Below are 22,220 nucleotides of genomic sequence, written 5' to 3' on the forward strand. Positions count from 1 at the left end.
CACACGCCAGCACGCTAACTCCCGGTCAGCCAGAACGTCTTTCCAGTGCCCTTGACCTCAGGGCCTGTACAAGCGGTGGCACTTTTGTGAAAGGGCCTCCCTGTGTGTGGTCATTCTAGGCTCAGTTCTCTCTGTCCATAATGTGGAAGCTGCAAAGGAACACGGGAAGGCCAGAGAGGGGAAAGACATTTTAACGGAGCTGCACTTTGAATAAGTTCGCGTGGTGTCCTGCGCTCTTGTGGAAATTTCACGCGGAGAATTGGGGAAGCTATGTCTGCGTTTGAGAGGGAGAGAAGGGAGACAGAGAGCGAGATCAGATAACTGTCAATTAAATAAGGCTAGACAGAGTGGGAGCCCAGCAGAGAGCAAGAAAGAACAAAACTGAAGTGGAGTGAGATGAGAGCTGGCAGGCAGTCTGTGGAGAAACAATATAGAAGAAGATGAGGGAGCGTGTGAGAGGAGAAAGAGAAAGTGAGAGAGGAAAGGAGAAAGTGATGAGTGTGTGTGAGAGGGAGAGAGCGAGAGAGGGATTGTATGTATGTGTGTGTCAATGGGCAATGGATTACTGTGAGGCTTATACTGAGTCATCAGCCATTATGGCTCTCTGTGTGCAGACGAGAACACTCCCAGAATGCCGAGTGAGTCAGTGTTTGGCCGCTCCGTTCACCATCTCAATAACTCGGAGCGTGTACACTTGAGAGTGAGCGTTTGCTCTATGTCACAAGCGCACAACTGAAAGGAGAGACCTAGACAGCCGTGCTGAACTCTGAGAGACTGGCGTGTCATGGAAAAACCATCACCTGATGTTCCTCTTAGTCATGGACAGCATCCAGCGTCACATCGAGGAAGTGTCTAGACCTTTTTGGTTCTTTTGTTGAATCATGTTAGCATTTCTTAGAACAAGTCTTAGAACACAGAAGAAGGGTTTATTTTTTAATAAAGAGCACCTGACACAGTAGCTCTTGTTAAACGTGTGTGTGTGTGTGTGTGTGTGTGTGTGTGTGTGTGTGTGTGTGTGTGTGAGAGTGAGGGGGAGTGAGGGAGAGAAATTAGATTTTAATTCCTGTCACAGAGGCAGGTACTGTCTGTGTGTGCATGAGTGTACACACATGTGCAAGTGAAGCATATGTACGGTGTTCACACTAGGTGAGGACCAAAGGTTTCTGTAGCTGGCCTGAGACGGAGCCACTTCCTGTTTCACATTGCCACACTGCAAACTGCCTTTATATTCCCAAGTGTGGAATACTGTGTGTCTGTGTGACAATGTGTTTCTGTCTAGCTGTATAAATTTCCCTCTGTCTCATTTTTCCCTAACGTGCCTTACGTGAGTCATTTAATCTGTGGACGATTCTTGACACCTCTGCTGTCCAGGTGCAGTTTCCTTAAAGTGAAATCCCTGTGTGTGTGTGTGTGTGTGTGTGTGTGTGTGTGTGTGTGTGTGTGTGTGTGTGTGTGTGTGTGTGTGCGTGTTGAAAACTGGTTGAGTGATGACAAGGCACTGCTAAAAGTGTCAGCTGTGTATGAAATGCAAGTTGTCTCTTTGTTTGTGTGTGTGTGTGTGTGTGTGTGTGTGTGGGAGGGGGTTGAGGTCACTTCTGGAGCTTAGGTGTCAGGAGTGTGTTTGGTTTGCTTTAGCTGCAGGGTGTTTGGGAGAGTTGTGGGGGGGTGTCAGGGTCAGCTTCTCTCGCAGATGTGATGGGGGTAGCCCTTATCTTGAGCTGACAGTCATTCATGATGAGAGGAAACGTCTGGCTTTGACATATTGTCACCAGCTGCTGAGACTGCAAGCACAGGTGTGTGTGTGTGCTCCTTCGACTCCACATTTCTCTAAGTTGTGAGAGAGTGGAATCCTTTGCAGTTGCTGTGTTTATTGTTCTCCGTTTATTGCCAATCTCTTGGTGCATGTTTGTGTCTGCCTGTGGTGTCCTGTCTGATCTCACATTACTCCCTTCGTGACAAGTCAGTCAGTCCAACAGCCAGTGACCAAACCCACTGAGGCTCTTAGTCACCTGTGACATCACATCAGGGAGGCTCACTTACTTCAAAACCACCAGGAAACCTACACTTACACACACACGCACACGTTCAGTGACTCACAAGACTAGCCTCTGTCAGCATGAGCGTAGCGCTTTGAAACGTTACTGGAAGATTACAGCCGAGCCGCCGCGCAGCATGTGCTGAGGTAAGGTAGCTGTTTAGATTTTATCAAAAGGGACCCTCCCTCCTCTCCGGCTCCACGTTGCTGGCTTCTGATTATTGCTATCGATCGCACCCACGTTTCTGCTGGCCGGTTCCGAGAGCGGGGAATATGCTGCTTACTGTCTGTCCTGGCGTTTATATTTATTGCGCCGATGGTCCCCCACACCCCATTCCGAACCTAAAATACCACGCCGGCCAGGGTTATGTAATGATGGTCTGGGGGCAGAGAAGGGCACAGGGAGCTGAGAAGAGCATCGGGGAGCCGACTTTTCCAGAAATCGCGGAATACTGGAACACTGGAATACTGGAAGGAATCCATGTGCTTACTGGCCTCTCGCCTCTATTGAAGGTTGGTGAGGTCGGGATTTGTGGCTAGTGCGACATTCTGAACAGGCTCTTTCCTTCTCTCTCTCTCTCTCTCTCTCTCTCATGGTGGCAGGGGAGAGGTATGAGCAAAGGTTGGTGACCTGCTGAGGAACAAATAGAAGCTGTTTCCTTGTATCTGTCACATGTATGTGGATGTTGAAGGAGAGAAAGAGATTCGAGTAGTGAGATCAGAACCACAAAACAAGCAAATTCTACTGCATGGCAAACAGATTGCAGTTAGAGTTCATTTGCTGGAGTGATAATGCTGAAAAAACAATGGATTGTCTTAAGGGATCAGACTGTAAAACTGTTCTGTAGTGCCAAGGACCGACGCTGTATCCACTTAGCTTTCATATCGCTGTTCTTTTGGTCGCTTGGTCATTATTGCAGATTATCAGCAGCGATTAGCCAGGCCCGGTGCGTTTCTCAGAAATAATTTATCCGACAGCCTGTGTGAACCGTGTGAAGAGTGCTCCCATTACAGCTCTGCGTATGTTCTTTCTGAAGTTACCATGTCCCAACGGTTCCAAGAGCTTGATTTCTCATTGTTTCTCCTGAGATTCTTCGGGTCTTCTGTCGTCACATCGTCACTGTCAGCCAATAGTTATTAAGTGATCCACACCGGAGTGTCTGTTGTGGTGGGGTTCGGACCGTAGTCAGCGCCGAGGACATGCATGTTTCTACTGTTTTTAAAAAATTATTATTTCTTCTGCATTCCCCCCTGAAAACGGAGTACATTGGCGTAGTTTCCTACTGTGCTTTGGTTTTAGAAGAGATGCACCAATATTGAAGTTCTTGGGCCAACATGATGACGATTATCACCTTATTGAGGCTGATACAGAGATTAATACCTGATTCTGATAATTAAATAAATAAATTTGTTTGTGCATTTTAAACTTTCTGACCTTTCTCAAATGATGATTTCCATTTTATGCCTTGCGCTGGTGCAGGTATATGCCTGTGATTGCAAAGCCCCCAGAAAAAGACAAACTACACAGTCTCCAACGTCAGTCCCTTTGCTTAATGAGTAAGAAAATAAACACACATTAGACCCAAAGTAAAAATTACTCCCAACACAGGTTGCACTTTAGAAAGAAAAATTACCGTCTCTGGTTAGTAGTGTTTTTCTTCTAGCTGTAGTATAATACACGCAAGACCTAAATTGAACAGAAAGTTTAATCTGTTAGATAGATGAAAATGTTTGGTTGTAATTGTCGCCCGAAAATCCAATATCAAAGAGCTACTGATGAATTAAAAATCATGCTAATCTGCAACCAATATATCTATCGACAACCAATATATCATCCACCTCTCTGTTTTTATTCAGTTTCCTGTAAGTGTACAACCTCTGTGTGTCAGACCACTAAGAGACATCAGCGGTGTAACCTGACAGTGGCCAGTGCACTAACAGCAGATGATCCCCATTTGGCTGGAGAGTACTGAGCATAGTAGACATTATGCTAAGCAGTGTGTTAATTGCAAATTTCGCGTGATTAGTGCGACACACCAGAACCGTCATGAATTATTAAAGCAAAGGAAAGCGGCTGCAAACTTGTAAACAACATTATCGGCTGTAATTTATCTGTCCGCTGCGCAAGCGCGCTCGCAAACCCTCGCCCGGTGCGGGACGACGTCCCGCACGCACCGACGTCCGTCCGTCCGTCTCGTTGCAGAGGCAGCCACACGCCGCGCCCGACCATGTCCGACAACGGGGAAGTGGAGGACAAGCCCCCAGCGCCGCCCATGCGGAACACCAGCACCATGATGGGGTCCTGCGGCAAGGAGGCGGGGCCCCTCAACCACGGCTCCAAGCCGCTGCCGCCCAACCCGGAGGACAAGAAACGCAAAGACCGCTCCATCCGCTCCATCCTCACCGGCGGCAGCGACAAGAGTAAGTGAGCTGCGCCCTCGATGCCGCGTTCGCGTTCGAGCTGTCGGCGGGAGGTTTCGAAACGGGGGGGTTTGAAATGGCCAGGCGGCGCCCTGCGCTGCGGGAGGTCCTGCCGAGGGCTCCCGAGACCGACGAAAGCGCAGGCGCGTTTATCAGGTCAAGCCTCTCGCCGGTAGTAAGCCAAGGTCCAGGGACATTTTTCCCAGAGACGCGCCCGCGGCGCAGGCGTCTCGCGTTTCAGCACGCCCAGCGCCCGCTGAATTGTCCGGCCCGTCGGCACGCGATTAACCTCGGGAGTCCGCCTGACCTCCGCGCAAAACCCACCGCTCAGCAGCTGGGCGGGAGGGAAGGTATTCCCGCCGTGTTTTAGCAGTATCCGGTGGCATCCGGAGTTTTCTTCGCAGACTGACTTTTCTGACTGATGGGACGGGTTTGCGTGCGGTCTTATGGAATCATTAAACAACAGGAGGGACTTGCCATAGTGATGAAAAGAATGATACTTTAGAAGGTACCAAACCTGTCACTGGAGTGTCATCTAAAGCACAGACGCACTACCAGATTGCATCCCTTTCATCTTAAAACAAAACTACTTCACAAGCTCGTGCTCAGACAGTGATCCCTTGAGAGTACTTGTATGTACACTATGCCTTATTAAAACTGAAACAGACTCTTACTGTCTGGTATTCCGTACTATTAAAAAAATGTCATTTTAATCGGAGAAAAAATTCCATTGCGAAGAGATTGTTGCGGGGCCGGGGGGCCCAGACGACACCTCCTTAAACGTTTCCTTTCTCCTCTGCCTCCCTGCCCCTCCCCTCAGCCAACAAGAAGAAGGAGCGTCCCGAGATCTCTCTGCCCTCGGACTTTGAGCACACCATCCATGTGGGCTTCGACGCCGTCACCGGCGAGTTCACCGTAAGCACGCGGCTCTCCCCTCAAACCACCTGCCCTCCGTTCCCGAGCTCTGCCGTGGCACGGGGCCAGCCGGGGCAGCCCTAAAGGCAGGCGCCTATGGGGCTGCCCCGGCTGGCCTGGTGCCACCCTGCTGGCGAGGCCATATGTCTCTGGCCAGGTGAAGCAAAGTCCATGTGAATAATGGCTGCGGCTCTGCTGACACAGCTGAAGGATTGGTTAGCCAAACCCTTAAAATGCGCATCCATTTAATAATGAAATGGAGACTCTCACTCTCTTTCTCTCTTTCTCTCTCTCTCTTTCTCTCTCTTTCTCTCTCTCTCTCTCTCTTTCTCTCACTTACACACACACACACAAAAAGAAGCTTGTGAAATGATGGCCAGTCAGTGTTAAGAAGTGTTGGGCTGTTTCTCTGCTCTGTTCCTGCTCTTCAGATTTTAAGAACATGTCTTTGTGCCTGTTCCCTATACCCCCACCAGCAAACATCTCATTATGCATTCTAGTTGAAGTACAGTTTATTGGGCGGTATCTCTCTGTCTGTCTCTCTCTCTCTCCTCTCTCTCTCTCTCTCTCTCTCTCTCTCTCTCTCTCTTCCCCCTCTTCTTTACTGTCCTTGACAAATGTATGAGCTCTTAGAATTATATAGATCTTATCTGTATTCGATCTGTGTGTGTGTGTGTGTGTGTATAGGGCATGCCAGAACAGTGGGCTCGTTTACTACAGACCTCCAACATCACTAAGCTGGAGCAGAAGAAGAACCCTCAGGCTGTGCTGGACGTTCTGAAGTTCTATGATTCCAAGGAGACTTCCAACAGCCAGAAATACATGAGTTTTACAGGTCAGGCCTTTACTGGGTGCCATGGCAACTGTACAAAGGTCAGGCCTTCAGTGGCTTCCATGGTATCTGTACACAATGCACCTTTATTGCCTGTACTTACGGAATTTGGCACATCCCCTGATTGCGTGTGCGTGTGCGTGTGTGTTTGTGTCTTTTCAGATAAAGGTTCGGACAGCTTCAGCTCTGCAAATGTTGTGGTACGTCAATCACTCGTGATTTCACTGTGACACAAGTGACCTGGAACAAGTGATGCTCTGTGTGTGTGTGTGTGTGTGTGTGTGTGTGTGGAGTGAGGGGTGAGTGAGGGGTGAGTGAAGGTGCTCTGCAGCAGGGCTGTGGGGAGGCCTGTCATGGCTACCCACTGACAGACAGATGGACGGGATCAGGGCCAAGGAGAACTGTGCCAACAGTGGCATCTCTCCTTTAGCTGCTTACACACACACACACACTTTGTCTCGGTTTTTGTTTACACACATGTACACATGTGCGCACACCCACCCATTTTCTTCCTCTCATCTCTCCTTTACACACACACACACACACATACACACACACTCTGACTCACTCATCCTCTCACACATATCCACACCCTCTCTCTGAAGCACACCCACTCTCTCTCTCTCTCTCTCACTGTCTTTCTCTAACTCTGCACTGTGAATCAGCATCTTTTCCTCTCCACTTTGCAGCCTGTTGTTGGCAGTGCTGCAGGGAGGCTGATCAGGCAGACGCGGCTTATGGGGGCATCGTAACACTCCTGCAGGGGTTAGGGGTCATTGCTGGGGCATGTATCCAAACCCCACCTACTCTCCTGGGAGGGAAACGCTCAAACAGCCAGAGTTCAGACAGGTAGTTGGGTAATAATAGCAATTACGTTTCTCTCGGACCATTTTTCATGTGTCTAGGGGATAATTTAGACGGTGTTCTCAGCCTAATGACAGTGGACAGAATGTTAGGGAGGGCCTTTCTGTGCCGGGCCTCTGCTCCCATTGGCTGGTTGACAGCGTTTTTTTATTTAAATTTTTTCCGCTCCAGTGGGCGTAGAGTGAAGGGGAGGGGCCGGAGGGCGAGGCGCTCGGTGCGGTGTGCGCCCACGCGGCGCTGTCTGTGGGCCAGCCTTACTTCCTCTCCTCCTTGTCCCGCCCCCGGCAGAACTCCAAGGCTGTGTCGGAGACGCCCGCTGTAGCGACCGTATCTGAGGACGAGGACGAGGATGAGGCCACGCCCCCACCGGTGATTGCCCCCCGACCCGAACACACCAAATCGGTGAGTATTCCTTGGAAGGAACGTGTTCCAATTCACACACACACACACACACACACACACACCCCAGACTGCTCCCACATTTCTCCTGTTGTTTTTGGTATATTCCCACCTGCTGTCATCCCGGCTCTGTGTCTGCTTTTTCCGTGTTTGCTTCCTCCACCTCCTTCCCACAATCCTTCTCTCTCTCACCTTTTCTCTCGATCATCTCTCTCCGTTCGTCTGTCCCCTCTACCCCCACACCCCGTGCTCCTGGGCTTTGAGGCTCTGACCTCCCTGTTTGGGTTAATTTCTAATGAGCACTCTGAGTTAGTGATGTGTTGCCAAGCTGCAGTTAATGAACAGGTACATGTGGCTGCACCCCTTTACGCCTATTAGGCATGCACTGTGTGATGGCTGGAGATTGGTATCTGGATGTGTGTGTGTGTGTGTGTGTGAGCTGGAGGGTGATGGAGAGTGCGAGAAACAGGTAAAACGGGACTGTTTGTGTCTGCATGTGTGTGAGTGCTATAAATAGAGTCAGACTTACGAGTGCTACAGAGAGTGTGTGTGCATGCATATGTGCGTGTTTGTGGATGTATGTGCGTACATACGTGGGGGGCGATGAGTGGGAGGCTTGGATGAGACAGTGGAGGCAGAAGCCCTGTGTGCTTCCGGCTCGCCTTGATCTTCCAAAGGAGCTTTGGTGGGGCCGTAGGCCCGTAGACAGCGTGTGATTAAAGAGGCCGTGCGTAGCTGGGCGGAGGCCTGACAGGTGGAGCTGCTCTCCTGCAAAGCTGATGGCTTTGATGCGTCTAAGGAAGAGGTTCAGCCTCATTACGCACGGCTCTAAACTCCCATCACAACACGGGAGCTGCTGAAATATGAGCACGCACGCCCAGACACTCGCACACCCACACTCGTTCTCTCTGATAAACACATGGACTCGGTGAAGTGAATAGCTTTGGTGTGAGACCCTATTTGTGGTGTGGGTCAGGAAATGACCCTTTGAGGTAATTTCCTGAGAGCGCACTGACAAACACAGTTTTCCTAAGTCACTGGTGTGTTTCCTAAATCGCCTGGCAGGTGTACCCCGTCATGCCCCAGAGCTGGGAACAGTTACCATGCAGTTGCACCACCCGCCTCCATCACCTCCACACGCCACCTGAGGCAGAGAGGGCCAGAGGCATAGGCACGGCACAAACAGTGCATTACCCCTTCAGAGTGTGTGAGTGTGTGTGTGTGTGTGTGTGTGTGTGTGCGCATATGCATGTGTGGGTCCTTTTGCGTGTTCACTTAACAGCAAACTTGACGAGTTTGCTATAATCTCTTTCATGGTGCCAGGTTGCCACAGTGAGGTAACAGCTGTCTGCATCTTCTCCGTTGCAGCATCATTTACAGAAGAACGAAGAAATAGCTAAAAAAAAAAGAACAGACAAAACTCCTAAAATTAGTGTTTTTTTTCCCTGTAGGTTAAAATACGTCCTTGCCGTCGTGGCATAGGTGGCTGTTCTACCCAGCAAACCAGCTTTCTTTCCCCCAGAATGCCTTACGGAGTCCTCTCATCCCCGACAACCGGAGCATGCTGGGATGTGTAATGTGTGTCTTAAGCAGTGCATCTCTGATGCCCCCCCCCAGATATACACGCGCTCTGTGATTGAGCCCCTCCCGCCCACCAGCACCAAAGATGCCGCCACCTCACCTGTCTCCGGCCCGTCCACCGAGGGCGGCGGTCCCGCTCCTGCACCCACCGCTGCCACCCCACGCCCCGCCGACAAGACCCGCAAGAAGAAGATGACCGACGAAGAGATACTTGAGAAACTAAGTAAGAGTCCACTGACTGTACCCTGCGTCACCCTGTCTATTTTAATTACCCCCATCCTGTGTTGCCATCTTTGATGACTAACACTTCCTGAATAAGTCACTTTAATGTTTGCGTGCATGTCTGAGGGCCTGTAATTTATCACTCGCTCATGCTACAGATGTACTAAGACTGCCATCTGCTGGTAAGAAAGGGGTACTGCATTAAAACCCACCTCCTTTCCACCCCTTATTTCAGTCAGGCACTCCCAAAGCTGACGTTTCTCTTTTGAACTGACCTCATTCTTTGTGTGTTTGCTGCCTGCTTAGCGAGGAGCAAACACTCAGATTATCGTAAATTTGGGTTTTGACCTTGGCTTTTCTCTTTTATGTCATTGTCTTCACCAAACAGCCGTAATTCATGCCTGTCGCAGCCCAGTGCTGTGTGGCGGCCTCTCCCTCTCAGAACCCACCCCCTTCCAGGCCACCTTCTCTTCTCTTCTCTTTTCTCTCTCTCTCTCTCGCTCTCCTGCTTCTTTCCACTGCCTGATAGAGATCTGAGCCCTCTCAAGTTTGAGGGTGAATTGATCTGAAAGTATAGTGTCACTGCCCAGTTGGTGACATACCCAGAGTGTTGGTGGAGTGAATGTGAGTTCCAGTCCAACCTTGTCACACTCGATCCCTCGCTGGGTTCTCTTCCTTCCCGTCTAGGGAGTATAGTTAGTGTGGGAGATCCCAAGAAGAAGTACACCCGCTTTGAAAAGATCGGCCAGGGGTGAGTCTTGATTTCGCCTTTATAAAGTTTACAAAGCCTTAGAAATGGAAGAATGCTGTTGGAACCCTGAACACGGTTCCTTTGTTCTTGTTCTCAGGGCTTCGGGAACGGTGTACACAGCAATAGACATCGCGACAGGACAGGAGGTACAGGAAGCGTTTGGAAGAGGGAATACAGTGCATTCTTAAAGACAGAGAGCGAACCTCCCTGACACACACCCGCACTCCTGTTACTTACACACACGCTCACCGGCTCAGTTTCGGCTGGTTGTCGAAAGGGGTGAAATGAATCGTTTTGCTGTGAGACTCTCTCTGCGTGCCAGTTTCGTTGACCCCCCCTCCTCTCCTGGGCTTTCAGGTGGCCATCAAGCAGATGAACCTGCAGCAGCAGCCCAAGAAGGAGCTGATCATCAACGAGATCCTGGTCATGAGGGAAAACAAGAACCCAAACATCGTTAACTACCTGGACAGGTGAGCCCGGCCCCGCGGCCGCACACTCGGAGTTTTACCTTCCTTTCTCTCGTGATTTGGTCAGGAAGCACGCTGAACAAACGAGGGTTTAGTTGAAGGCGGCGCTTGCCGACCCGGCCCGCGGGGATCCTCGCGCGGTCCATGTCTTTGCTCTGTCCCAGCTCCCAGCACGCCTGGAGCTGAGTGCACTGACTACCTAGAACCGGAGAGACGGGAGAGAAGGAAAGTAATGGGCTGGTTTGGGCTCCCTTGGGACCGGGTCGCAAAACACTTAATCTCTTTATATATTTTATATCTATGTTTAAAACTCTGAGCAATCAAAATATGATGATGATTTTTTTTTTTTTTTTTTTTTTTTTTTTTTTTTTTTATGGCGAAACCTGATTTCTGTTCAGAGCCAAAGGTACTCATCAGCTCTCGCTCCTCAGGGTTCGCTCTCACTGTAATATGCCCGTGGCCTGTTCTTGGAGCTTTTGCTGTTGCCATAGTTATCCCTTCTCTCCCACTGTAACATTGCCAGTGGGAGCAGGATGGATAGCTTTCTGCGTCTCTATGGTTACCCGCTGTGGCTCAGTGCTAATGCGCCGTCCCAGCCGGCCCTTGTCTCGTTGCTATAGCTACCTTCTAAAAAACCCCGTCTCCCTCCCCGGGCCTGTCACTCATTATGTTGCCATACTGCTGTCTGGTTTCTGTAGCTACTTGGTGGGGGACGAGCTGTGGGTCGTGATGGAGTATCTGGCCGGCGGCTCTCTGACTGATGTGGTCACCGAGACGTGTATGGATGAGGCCCAGATCGCTGCTGTGTGTCGGGAGGTGAGCGTGCGTCACAGGTCGCCACGGTGACTGCCCCCCAACCCCCCATCCCTCCATCTCATGGCCGGTCAGCTGGAACGTCCCCTGCTGTTTCTTCCCTTTGGAGAGATCTGCAGGCCGGGTTTAGTTATTCCTCTTGTCAGTTCTTTTCTGGGATTTGGATCCGGATCTCTTGGGGAATCATTAGAGCCGGTTGTTTTGATTACTGCTTTGTTTATTCCTCAGTGATGCACAACTGGATGCATCCTTTCTCTCTCTCTCTCACACACACACACACACACACACACACACACACACAAATCCTGCCTCCAAAAGTGCTCCAATATGTGTAATGTTTGGTCATCAGTGTCGTTTGTCCCTAGGGAAGAAAGTGGAATATGACGCACACATCTCACATTTAGCACAGCGTATACGTCAGCACTGACCAGACTAAAGAATTGAAGATGGCGTATTTGAGCCATATGACGAGAGGCTCGGTGTTCAGAGATTTCTCACATCCTGCCCTTGAGTTCTCTCAGGTTCTCTCAAGTGCCTCTAATTGTTGCGATTTCTTCATGAAACCATGATGAATATAATTAAAATATTCTTTTAGAATCAGTCTCCGCATGAGGAGAACACTTGGGACTTTTACTCCCAGACATCCTCTGTGCAGTCACGACTGGTACAGTTTGTTCAGCAATCCTCCTTCTCCCATAGTGTCTGCAGGCGCTGGAGTTCCTGCACTCCAACCAGGTGATCCACCGAGACATCAAGAGTGACAACATCCTACTGGGCATGGACGGCTCGGTCAAGCTCAGTTAGTACCCTTGAACTTCTCCGACATCTCAAATCTTCATGATCACAGGGCACTTTTTTTTTTTTGGTCACTGAGCATTTGTTAATATTTTTTCCTTTCTAAGTTGTCTGCATCTAATAGCTACTCCGACAGGTAGGTGCTAATGTTAACTCCTGCCAGCAGAGGGCGGTGTGGTCACGCGGTTAATGTTTTTAAAGACTTACCAACGCATACCTACTGCGGGAGCGTGAGACAGAAGTCCTGGAGTCCCACAGCGCCGCTTGTTTAATCCTTTCCCACACTTAGCTGCTCAGCTAATTAGCAAACACTCTGTGAGTGGTGCTGGGTGTGTCTCCGCAGTGCAATCACTAATCCCAGCAGCTCTGTGACTCTCCAGACCTACGCCCATGTTATTACACAAGTCATTTCCACATCTCCAATGTTGTATATTCCACAGTGCCTGCCTCTGACTGCTCTGTGTGTGTGTGTCTGTGTCTGTGTGTGTTTGTGTGACTCCTGGCAGCTGATTTTGGCTTCTGCGCCCAGATCACCCCTGAGCAGAGCAAGCGGAGCACCATGGTGGGGACACCCTACTGGATGGCCCCAGAGGTGGTGACCCGCAAGGCCTATGGGCCCAAAGTGGACATCTGGTCCCTGGGTATCATGGCGATAGAGATGATTGAGGGAGAGCCTCCATATCTCAACGAGAACCCTCTGAGGGTAAGCCATGCAGGCCACAACGTTCCAGAACTTGGTCCTGAATTCACGTGAACCATCCACTCACATGTAGCACTTTTTTTGTTTGTTTGTTTGTTTTTTGGTTTGTTTTGCTTTTGGCATTTTAATGCATCTGTTTTGTTTGTTTATTTTTGCAGGCCCTGTATCTCATTGCCACTAATGGCACTCCAGAACTACAAAACCCAGAGAAGCTGTCCTCCGTGTTCCGAGACTTCCTCAACCGCTGTCTGGAGATGGACGTGGAGAAAAGAGGCTCTGCCAAAGAGCTCCTACAGGTGCGTGCAAGCGAGCGTGCATGTGTGCGAGCGAGCATGCTTCCTTTTTACATGCGTCTGTGTCTGTGCGTGTGCTGTGTGCGCTCATGTTCCATTCACACGGTAACTTAAATAACCTACGAACAATCTGCTCCCAATAGATTATCCTTTTCAAGGGATTTTTAGTTATGAAAATGTCTCTGGAACAAACTGAGTCACAGGATTATAAGGATTACAGACAGAAGAGGCTTTCCAGATGAATATCTCCCTTCATAAGATATTTCCTCACAGTAACACAGCTTTGTCTCTTCTGATCTTGTCTTGAGGTGCACAAGACCCGTTGTGCTCTGTTGTGGCCTGTTGTGTTCACTTCTGGCCCCTGACTCCAAATCTCTTCTCTTGATTTTGCAATAAATTATGGATAACGGCTCGTGTAGCAACCAGTTACATTATTTTGGGAGAGCACAGAAAACCCAGACACCCCCAAACCTCGAGGGCCACGATTCGGATCTGTCTGCACACGGTGTTCCAGAAACGTATTCCTGCAGTTGCTCCGTGTCAGCGACGCGACAGCGTTTGTCTCCTCTCCTCCTGCTTGCCCTCGCGTCACTCCCACACAGGCCTGATATAGAACAGCCTGGAGTGTGGCGACAGAGGGGAGCGGGCCGTGGTGTCTCCAGCAGGCTGCGGAGCTGAACGAACGGAGTGTTCCTCCAGGAGAAGGGGGCCAGCCAGCACCCAGGGAACATGAAGGAACTCTATCAAATTAAACCGCTGTATTACCAGCTTCCATCTTGAGTGTGCAGCTCAGGTACAGTGTTTACTATGCACAGTCGCAGGCTGGAGCCACTCATGCACTGGGCTGTTCTAACTCATCATCAGGGGTCAGTTTCTGATGACAGAGCCACTATCGGTCCCAACATGTGCGAGTTACAGAGCCGTGCCATTGTGTCTGGTATGAATTAGAAAATGAGTTTCTTGAAACAAATAAGAAGTTTCTAATACCGGAGGCTTGAGAGTTTGAGGGTGCGGTTCGGTATTTTTGCTGTTTCTGGGACACTGCTCTTCTGGACTGAGATTGATGTCAATCCTGGGATCTGCTGGAGCCAATCCTCCAGCTTAACGGTCACAGCTCCAAGTGCCACAGTCACAACTGGGACAACCTCGACGTTAACCTTCCACAGTCTCTCTTTTCCCTGTTCAGCCCCTGGTGTGTCTCCAACACATTCCTTCCTTGGGATATTTCCATCCGTTGGGACCTCCGCATCCATTACCACTCTTTTTTCTGCATCTTGTCTACAGACTGTCTGGTTGGTTTGCTTATCTGTGAGGACCAGCAGGTTCCACAGGACCCTGCTCCTGCTCCTCTGCACCTCTGTGACTCCTCAGCATCCGAAGGCTGTACTCCAGCTAGTAGGAGGAGTGGACGGACCTGCAAAGTGTCAAATCTGCTGATACACAGAACCCCCCCCCCCCCCGGATGATCAAGTGTCTCGGACACACAGAGGACACGCTCACCATGGAAGCAGAAGATAAGCCTCTCCAGCCAACGTACCACTGACAGCCTAGCAGAAGGGGCTGATATAAGACGGTCCTTCCCATAGCTGGAAGAGACAGGACAGAAGAACAGCAGAGAGACAAAAGATGATAAACCAAAAACAATGCATATAAAAGTGCATGCGTATGTGTGTGTGTGTAACATAAATATTATATTATATACACGGTCAAGTATATGGTCAAGTGGTCTTGCGGTCAGTAGCCATTAATGAATGGGATAGATTGTGCCACTGCCACTCGTCTAGCATGTAATGGGGTCAGTTCCTTCAGGAACTGCTTGACCGCATGTGTAATTAACGCGTCGGTGGAAGCTGAAAGGCTGTGATGTTTCCTCTCCCCAGCACCAGTTCCTGAAGGTGGCCAAGCCACTCTCCAGCCTCACGCCGCTGATCCTGGCGGCCAAGGAAGCGGCCAAGAGCAACCGCTAGTTGGCGCCGAGGAGTCCGCGTCCATCCCTGCTCTGCCCCAAACCTCGGAGCGCCCCCTCACCCCTTTTTCTCTCGCCCCGTTGTTGGGGGGAACTTAAGTGAGCAGGGGGTCTTCGACGAGCCCCCGCGCACGTGCGGACACACACGCCCATGGGCGCACACACAACCCCATACACGTGAGCGTGCACACACTCACATACACAAACACACACTTCTGCTTCTTCTGATAGGGTCTCGGGGGGGGGGCGGGAGATGTCCGAGGCCCGCTCAAAGAGCTCTCGCAGACCCTGCGAACGATAGTATCGCTGCATGTGAAGATCTCCGCTGACGACTGCAGTGGAACACTCTGTATATTTTGCTCACAAGAGACAGATCAGCCCGACTGTCTCACTGACTCGTCTGTTGTTTTGGATTTGTTTTTATGTTTCCCCTTGTGACCTTATTCTTGTTTGCGTCTTTGTTCTTTGGCCTGTCTGTCTGTCTGTGAGTTGCTTGTTCAGGTACTTAGTGGAGGAGGAGACTTTTGGTATTTCTTTTTTAATTTCACTGTGTTTTTTTAAAAAACCATTTTGTACAACTGTGGCTGTGTGAAAGAAGGTGTTTATGCGGGGGTTGGTGGGGAGGGTTGGGGCGGGCTGTGGTGGGGTTTGGGTCTTTGAATAGGAAGTGCGGTACAACACTACTGCATCTGCTTGGGAAAAGGGAATCTTGGGAATGATTTTGCTACAGACTTGGGAGGGGGGGGGGGGGGGTTAGTGCACGTAGATGACACATTACCGTGACTCAGAGAAAATGTTAAAATGGACATACGTGCATGAAGTAATGGTATCAGTTCACTTCAGTCACTAAAACCCGCAAAACTTAAATTCCGTCCCTCTGCCAAATCCAGGGTGTACATTTCCTGTCGACAACATTACAGAAAAAAAAAACCAGTCAAAACTCCATTTCAGTCTTTGTGTAGCAGCATGTGTTGTCACAAACACAGATTTTATTAATGATATTCAACTAAAGTAGGGGGTTCAAAAATTAATGTTTTAAGCAGTTCTTCTGTTTTTTATGTAGCGCTGACGTACCCTTTGGCCTTAAGCTGCGATGCGGACGATAGATGACAACAATGGCACAGCCTACGATCTCACAGCCTTTAGTTTGCACGCTGAAGGATGTGAGATGGGAGGAACCTTTGTAACGGGCAGTCTTGCTGTCACCATGGTTTTGAGCCATAAAACCTGTTTATAAGGCATTTTGATTAATCGAAAATTCTTATCTGAAGTGGAAGAAATAAACTACAAAATGATTCCCAATGTTGAGTTGTGTAGTTCTGCTTCATGACTCCTTACCTGTCCAGACTGAAAATGTAAAAGGTTTGTTTGATTTTTTTGTGCTTCTCTTTCCCGTCTTGATAGGGCTGGGAGTGGGGGGTTGTAGTGAAATAACACATTATGTCCCAGCTCTTGTACGAGGTGGCTGGGTCCCGCCCTTCCTCCATTACCCAGCCTTACACTAAAAGTGCCAAACTCCTTGAGTAACGTTAACACCTGATGCCTGGCTCACGTATCCGTTTCTTGAAAACGATACTTGAGAATACAGGTATGATGTGCTAATGATTGGTTGAACTTTCTGATGAGCTGTTCGGTGTGAATTTAAAGTCTCTGATGGGACCGCCAACATGTATTTAAATTAGTCTTCATAGTCTGCCCTTATGTCAGGACTTCTGATACCTTGCCGTGTGTGTAGTTGTCACTGCGAACCAGGAAAGGGACGAGGAGGAATAAGCACAGTACTATAAATGTACGTTGTTTTTTGGGGGGGTGGTGGTTTTGAGCTCTTTCCCCGATGCAGTAAAAAGTAACGTTCTTTTTCTTCAGTTAAGCAGATTAAAAGTAATCTTGACTCTTTCCTCATCCTCAAGGAGTTGGGAAGGGATTTGGAAGGATTTAGGAGAGCCGAGCACAGCAGAAAAACTGGGCTTCGATCCGGAAATTCTCTGTAGGGGTTAATTCTCCATTATGGCGCGCTGCAGATCGCTTGCATTTCCAACGGGGTAGATGACGGTGTGACGGGATCGGCCTACGTGCATCCAGCAGACGCAGCGATTGGATTCCTAGCTGGTTTTAACGAAAGCACTGATCCATTCTGAGAAGTAATTTGCTTCCTCTGGTAACCAGTAACCATCCTGTTCTCCATATGCAATGCAGTGATCTGTGAGCAAGAGCCTGTCTACCTTTTGAATGCTTCACATGTATGCTTGTGCATAGTGAAACGGAAGTGGACCGTATTCTTGCTCGGTTGACTGAGGTTTTGTTTACGAACAGCGGCTGTGTAGTGTGTTCAGTCATTTTGATGTAATGAAGAGTTTGATCAAAATTGTTCATTCAGAATCGTTCTCTAATAGCTGTTGTCGCTTCATTTGTTCCAGGGTATTATTTATGCACTGAAGTGTTATTGTTGTGCTGAAATGACTCTGTCTCAGCAGTTTTGCACTGGATGACTTGTGTAAATAGACTTCCTGCGGAATTCTCTTTGCTCTCGTCCCGTGGAAAGCTGCAGTCACAAGACCCCCCCCCCCTCCCCCCCCCCTTTTTCCGGACGATGAATTTGGAAGCACTAGAAATCCAGCTGAGTTGGCTTTAAAGAGGTCTTCCAGTGTGATGAAGACAAGGTCCTGGGACGAGGATAAATGATAGCAGCAAAATAAAAGGGTGTGTGTGTGAGTGTGTGAGATGGAAAACACACCAGGGTGCACATGTCCTAGAAAATACAGCAAAAATGATGTTTGTATGTGTGTTTGTGTGTGAGAGATCGAGAGAGAGAGAGAGAGAGTGTGTGTGTGTGTATGGGGAGGACCAGAGAGAGATGACTGCAGTACAGATTCATCAATTCACTGGCAACGTTTGTTTTTCAGAAAGAAGCAGGATCATGGGTTATGCAAGAGCCTTTTTGTTGAGAACCCATTCATTCAAAAAAAGGGCAGGATTTTTCCTTCCTGCTTCTTGATCATGATGTCATTTGATTCCAGTTATGCAGTAATGATATAGAACCCCGTAAGCAAATGCACCTCGTGTTAGTTTGACCCTAGACAACAGCAGTGTTGGAAGTTGAGGTTGAGCATGTAAGCATTTGATTGCAGCATTCTGCTGGTAACCTGAAAGAGACGTTAGTGCTGATGTCACTGTTGCCATGGGTTACCTTCAGGTGCAATTTTCTTGTTTGATCCCTTAGCTTGACTCAACAAAGCAGAGAACAGCAGTCTGTAAAATTGTAACGTGCAAAATCCTCCTGGACAGACCTCATCAAACCTTACAAAAGAACTTACAGCCAAGATGTGTGTTGGAGATTTGTACTTACATACGCACACACACATACACATCAGCAGCAGCAGTCAGACCCTGTGCTCATGCAGTTAATAAACCAGCTGTTATATAATTTTAAAGGTCATTTTTCAAAAAGTACACAGTTCAGCTATATATCTAATTGATCCGGAGCTGTTTAGAGGCAGCCATTAATAAGAATTGTGTGTGTGTATGTATGTTTTTCTTCTTCATTATTATTTTTACAGCCTTTATCATGTCAAAGAAGGACTCCCAATATCCTGACATTTAAAGAAATGCCTAATATGTTGCACAGCATCAGGTTTTTTATTTACGTAACTCAGCAATGTTCTACATCCCTCACTGCATTAAGAGACAGAGGAAAACATTTATACTGTGAAAGCACTTTGCCTTCAAGCTAGGTATAGTAGCTGCATGTTAGACAGAGCAGCCCATGTCAGTAAAACTCAATTGACTTTGCTTTGTAAAAGTGAGATCTGTTCAGTTAAGCGAAGAATGTCCTAATCACGTACACCAGAGATGCAGTGACTCAGACGCTTTCATAATTAAGATGTCAGATTGTTACTAACCCTTGTGGATTGTTTTCATTTCCGCCGTATTATATGAAATGTAATCAAATAGAATTGTAATCATTTCTAAGTAATTCAAACGTATTAAGAGGCTGTCTACTATAATTTAATGAATGTTTTTACCTAACCTTTTGACAACTATTATTGATATGTACAACACTCTACCAGTGACCTTTAATAAGCAATAAATGTGTTTCTCTCACTCACATTCACTTTATCTCTGGCTCTTTTCCCATTCTCCCCTCGTTCTCTCTCGGATTGTTTTGTCGTTGCAATCCAGAACTCAGCTGTAATTGTCTCACACATAATCATTTATCTCGGCGTACAGCAGGCCTGAGGACGCTACAGCCTGATTTGTCAAACCTGCTGGCTCATCCTGGCAAGCGCCACGAGGCTCGGGGGTTTATACCGAGGCGCGCGGCCGCAGCGGAGACGATTGCTTGTCCAGGTAAACGGAATCGTTTAACCGCACCTTTTCACTTAAGGGAAAAAGTGAAGTGGTAAACTGTAAGACTAGCCCTGCGATGAACTAAGCCTATAGGAGCATGTTTGAACTACGGTGAAACAATTTGACATTAGGAAAAAAGCCTACCAGAGTATGCGCGTCAGTAATAGGCGGCAAAGCAGGTATATGTCACTAGTTGGCAAATGAATAAATGATCATAACTGAAAAGGTTCACTAGAAGACCCGTGTATTTGGAACATGTTTCCAGTCATGCCAATATTGAAGCTTTACTACCGTAGACAACCCCTTGCCCACAAACCGTACTGCAAATATCTCTGGCAACTGCAGTGTGCTGTGTAAGTGAATGGACACTGACAGATCATGTTGTTTTGGGTCTGCACACCAGTATTCTTACCACCGCACTTCGCCCGTTGAGAACCAAGCTGGGTAAACCATCCACGTACATCCATCTATCTGAACCTATGCATTTCACACATATTTTGTTCTTGCATCAACGCAGCATAGATGAAATCCGATTGTTGGATTCACAGAGCTGGTGAATCATTGTTTTTTTACACCTCTGCCTGGACCTCCTCTCCTGGCTTGCGATGCTGCCGTATTGAAACGATGACCCCTCCTGTCAAAACACACTCAGTGCTGCAATAAAAAATCACCATCTGCTTACGCGCCAACAACCTCCTCAAACCACTCTGGAAGTGAAAGTGGTGTTCAGGCTTTTTTAACCTCCAAGGGTCCACTCTCGAGTCTGTCCTCACTGCACCTGTGTTTCAGTACAGTTGCTGATTAATTCACAGTAGTTACTGAATAACGTTCCTTAAGATTAACAATTGGTCTACAAGAATCCCACGTATAAATAAGGGCTGCAATTCCCACGTAATTTACCTAGACGTGCTGTATCTACATACTCTCGACTCCAATGTACTAAAGTACAGCTCCGAAGCAATTAAAAGTGTCTGTTGACGGCATTGTACAATAATACGACACTACATCCTTACTGAATCATGTTCATTTTGTGCTAACACGTAACTGCATGCTTGTGCATTTTAGAGAACACCAACGTGCTCATGTCCTAACGTCAAGTCCTATCCTACATCCCGCCTCGACAATGTTGTTACGTAAAAGCAGTCGACAGGCTTGCGTGCGCAAAGGGTTACTATGCTTTCAGCATCCAAATGACTGCGCAAAGATGTAGCCAACGTCGCACGACGAGCTCGCCACGCAGTCCGTCGCAACAAAGCTCCCGAACCGTGTCGGGCAGCGTGAGACTGCAGCAGCGTTGGCTTTGAGACCGCCCCTCCTCCGGTTTGTCGCGACCACTCCTCCGAGCGCGGCCAGGAGTCGACCCTCACCTGCTGATAGCTCGGGCTACGCGCATGACGTTCCCTCGGGATTTTCAATTGCCGTCCAGAACCGGGAGCTCAGCAGCAGCTCATGTGTCAAGACGCGCTGCCAAGTCTGTAAAAACAATTAAGTCGCTTTCGAACGGAGCTCTTTTTAAAAATTATTTTAAATCAGCGTGCCTCGGCTAAAGGTAAGCCTTTGGGAATGATATCCCGTGCTGTTGGGGTAAAGTTTTCGTTTATTTCCTCTTTGTGTACCTGGATTGTTGACTGTTCCACCCTTTAAGGTTAGAGAAAGGAGGTTTGACGCTTGACCAAAGTGCAAAAAGTACTTCGTTCTCTAATGCCAGCAGGGTTTGGTGAGAGAGGAATATGACAAGAATGCCTACAGCGCAAAGAGAAGAAAGCATTGCCGTTTTCAGGTAGTTACTTTTCAAGGTTGCAGTTCAGACACATATCTGCTCGCTTCCAGAGGAGATTAGTACTGAGGCATTGCTCATATGAATGAGTGGGGCAATTCCACTAGGTACAGGTGCTCAACATCGAAGGACAGCGGCACCAAAAAGTGGACACTGTTATTTCCAGCTTCTTGACAAAATCTTTCGTTTTTCCCCCAATTAAACATGTGACTGCATGTAAGTTCTTTTAACGTTGCTCTTTGTGATCACGATCCATTCTAGGTTGTAGACATACACAAAATGTGCAATGATGTTTCTTGTTTGTGTTGATCTAGTTTGGGGTTCTTTGTTTTCCGGCACACTTTGCTCGTTTCCATTTGTTTGTGGTCATTTTTGAGGTTTTGCCAACTGACAACTCCATAGTAGCAGTGGGTCTGCTGCTCTGTGTGTGTGATCTGTAGTGTGTCATGCTCTTGCATTTGTATGGCATCCGCAGCTAGTCTTTGAATACTGAACCTGCTTTAGGGACATGGAAAGGGTAACACTACCCAAGTAATTCTCATATATATATATATATATATATATATATATATATATATATATATATATATATATATATATATATATACGTGTACGTGTGTGTGTGTGTGTGTGTGTGTGTGTGTGTGTGTGAAATAATATAATTATATAGCTGTGATAATGCTTCCCAAGGACTCTTCCTTGTGGCTGAAGTTTTGCATTAGATGAGCTAAAGTCTATAAAGTGCACTTATATGATAGGTGTCTCTAAACAAGGTGTGTCTTATAAAGTGCACAATGAGTGTACAAGTGTACAGAGAGCTTTTCCTGCATTTGTGGATTTTACTTATCAAAGTTTAATAATTGACAGGTATGGTCTATTCTCAGACATGCTTTAATGATTGTATTTTATCGATGACCCGTAGTTTTTAGACTTATTCCTCCCTAGTGCAGTAGCCTATGTTGACCTACAGAGGGCATTATATAATAAGTTCAGTAAGTTAGGCATGTCCTGTTAAGTTATGTCCCGTGGGTCCCCCCAAGAA

General features: G+C 48.0%; 1 protein-coding gene across 3 annotated transcripts in view; it reads left to right on the forward strand.

The window, feature by feature from the left end:
• The window catches only part of pak1 (p21 protein (Cdc42/Rac)-activated kinase 1), a 33,811-nt gene extending 18,123 nt beyond the window's left edge, over positions 1-15,688 (forward strand). For all 3 annotated transcript variants that reach the window (XM_035525238.1, XM_035525237.1, XM_035525239.1), the window contains 14 exons: positions 4,239-4,456; positions 5,277-5,371; positions 6,059-6,206; positions 6,366-6,403; positions 7,356-7,469; positions 9,084-9,270; positions 9,957-10,020; positions 10,118-10,166; positions 10,378-10,490; positions 11,186-11,303; positions 12,000-12,099; positions 12,602-12,798; positions 12,954-13,091; positions 14,969-15,688. In XM_035525238.1, coding sequence (XP_035381131.1) covers positions 4,264-4,456; positions 5,277-5,371; positions 6,059-6,206; positions 6,366-6,403; positions 7,356-7,469; positions 9,084-9,270; positions 9,957-10,020; positions 10,118-10,166; positions 10,378-10,490; positions 11,186-11,303; positions 12,000-12,099; positions 12,602-12,798; positions 12,954-13,091; positions 14,969-15,055 — 1,641 coding nt within the window. In that variant the 5' untranslated portion in view covers positions 4,239-4,263 and the 3' untranslated portion in view covers positions 15,056-15,688. The remainder of the gene's footprint in view (positions 1-4,238; positions 4,457-5,276; positions 5,372-6,058; positions 6,207-6,365; positions 6,404-7,355; positions 7,470-9,083; positions 9,271-9,956; positions 10,021-10,117; positions 10,167-10,377; positions 10,491-11,185; positions 11,304-11,999; positions 12,100-12,601; positions 12,799-12,953; positions 13,092-14,968) is intronic.
• Positions 15,689-22,220: the final 6,532 nt, after the last annotated feature.

This window comes from Electrophorus electricus, chromosome 4 (genome assembly GCF_013358815.1).
Source record: "Electrophorus electricus isolate fEleEle1 chromosome 4, fEleEle1.pri, whole genome shotgun sequence".
Lineage (NCBI taxonomy): Eukaryota > Metazoa > Chordata > Actinopteri > Gymnotiformes > Gymnotidae > Electrophorus > Electrophorus electricus.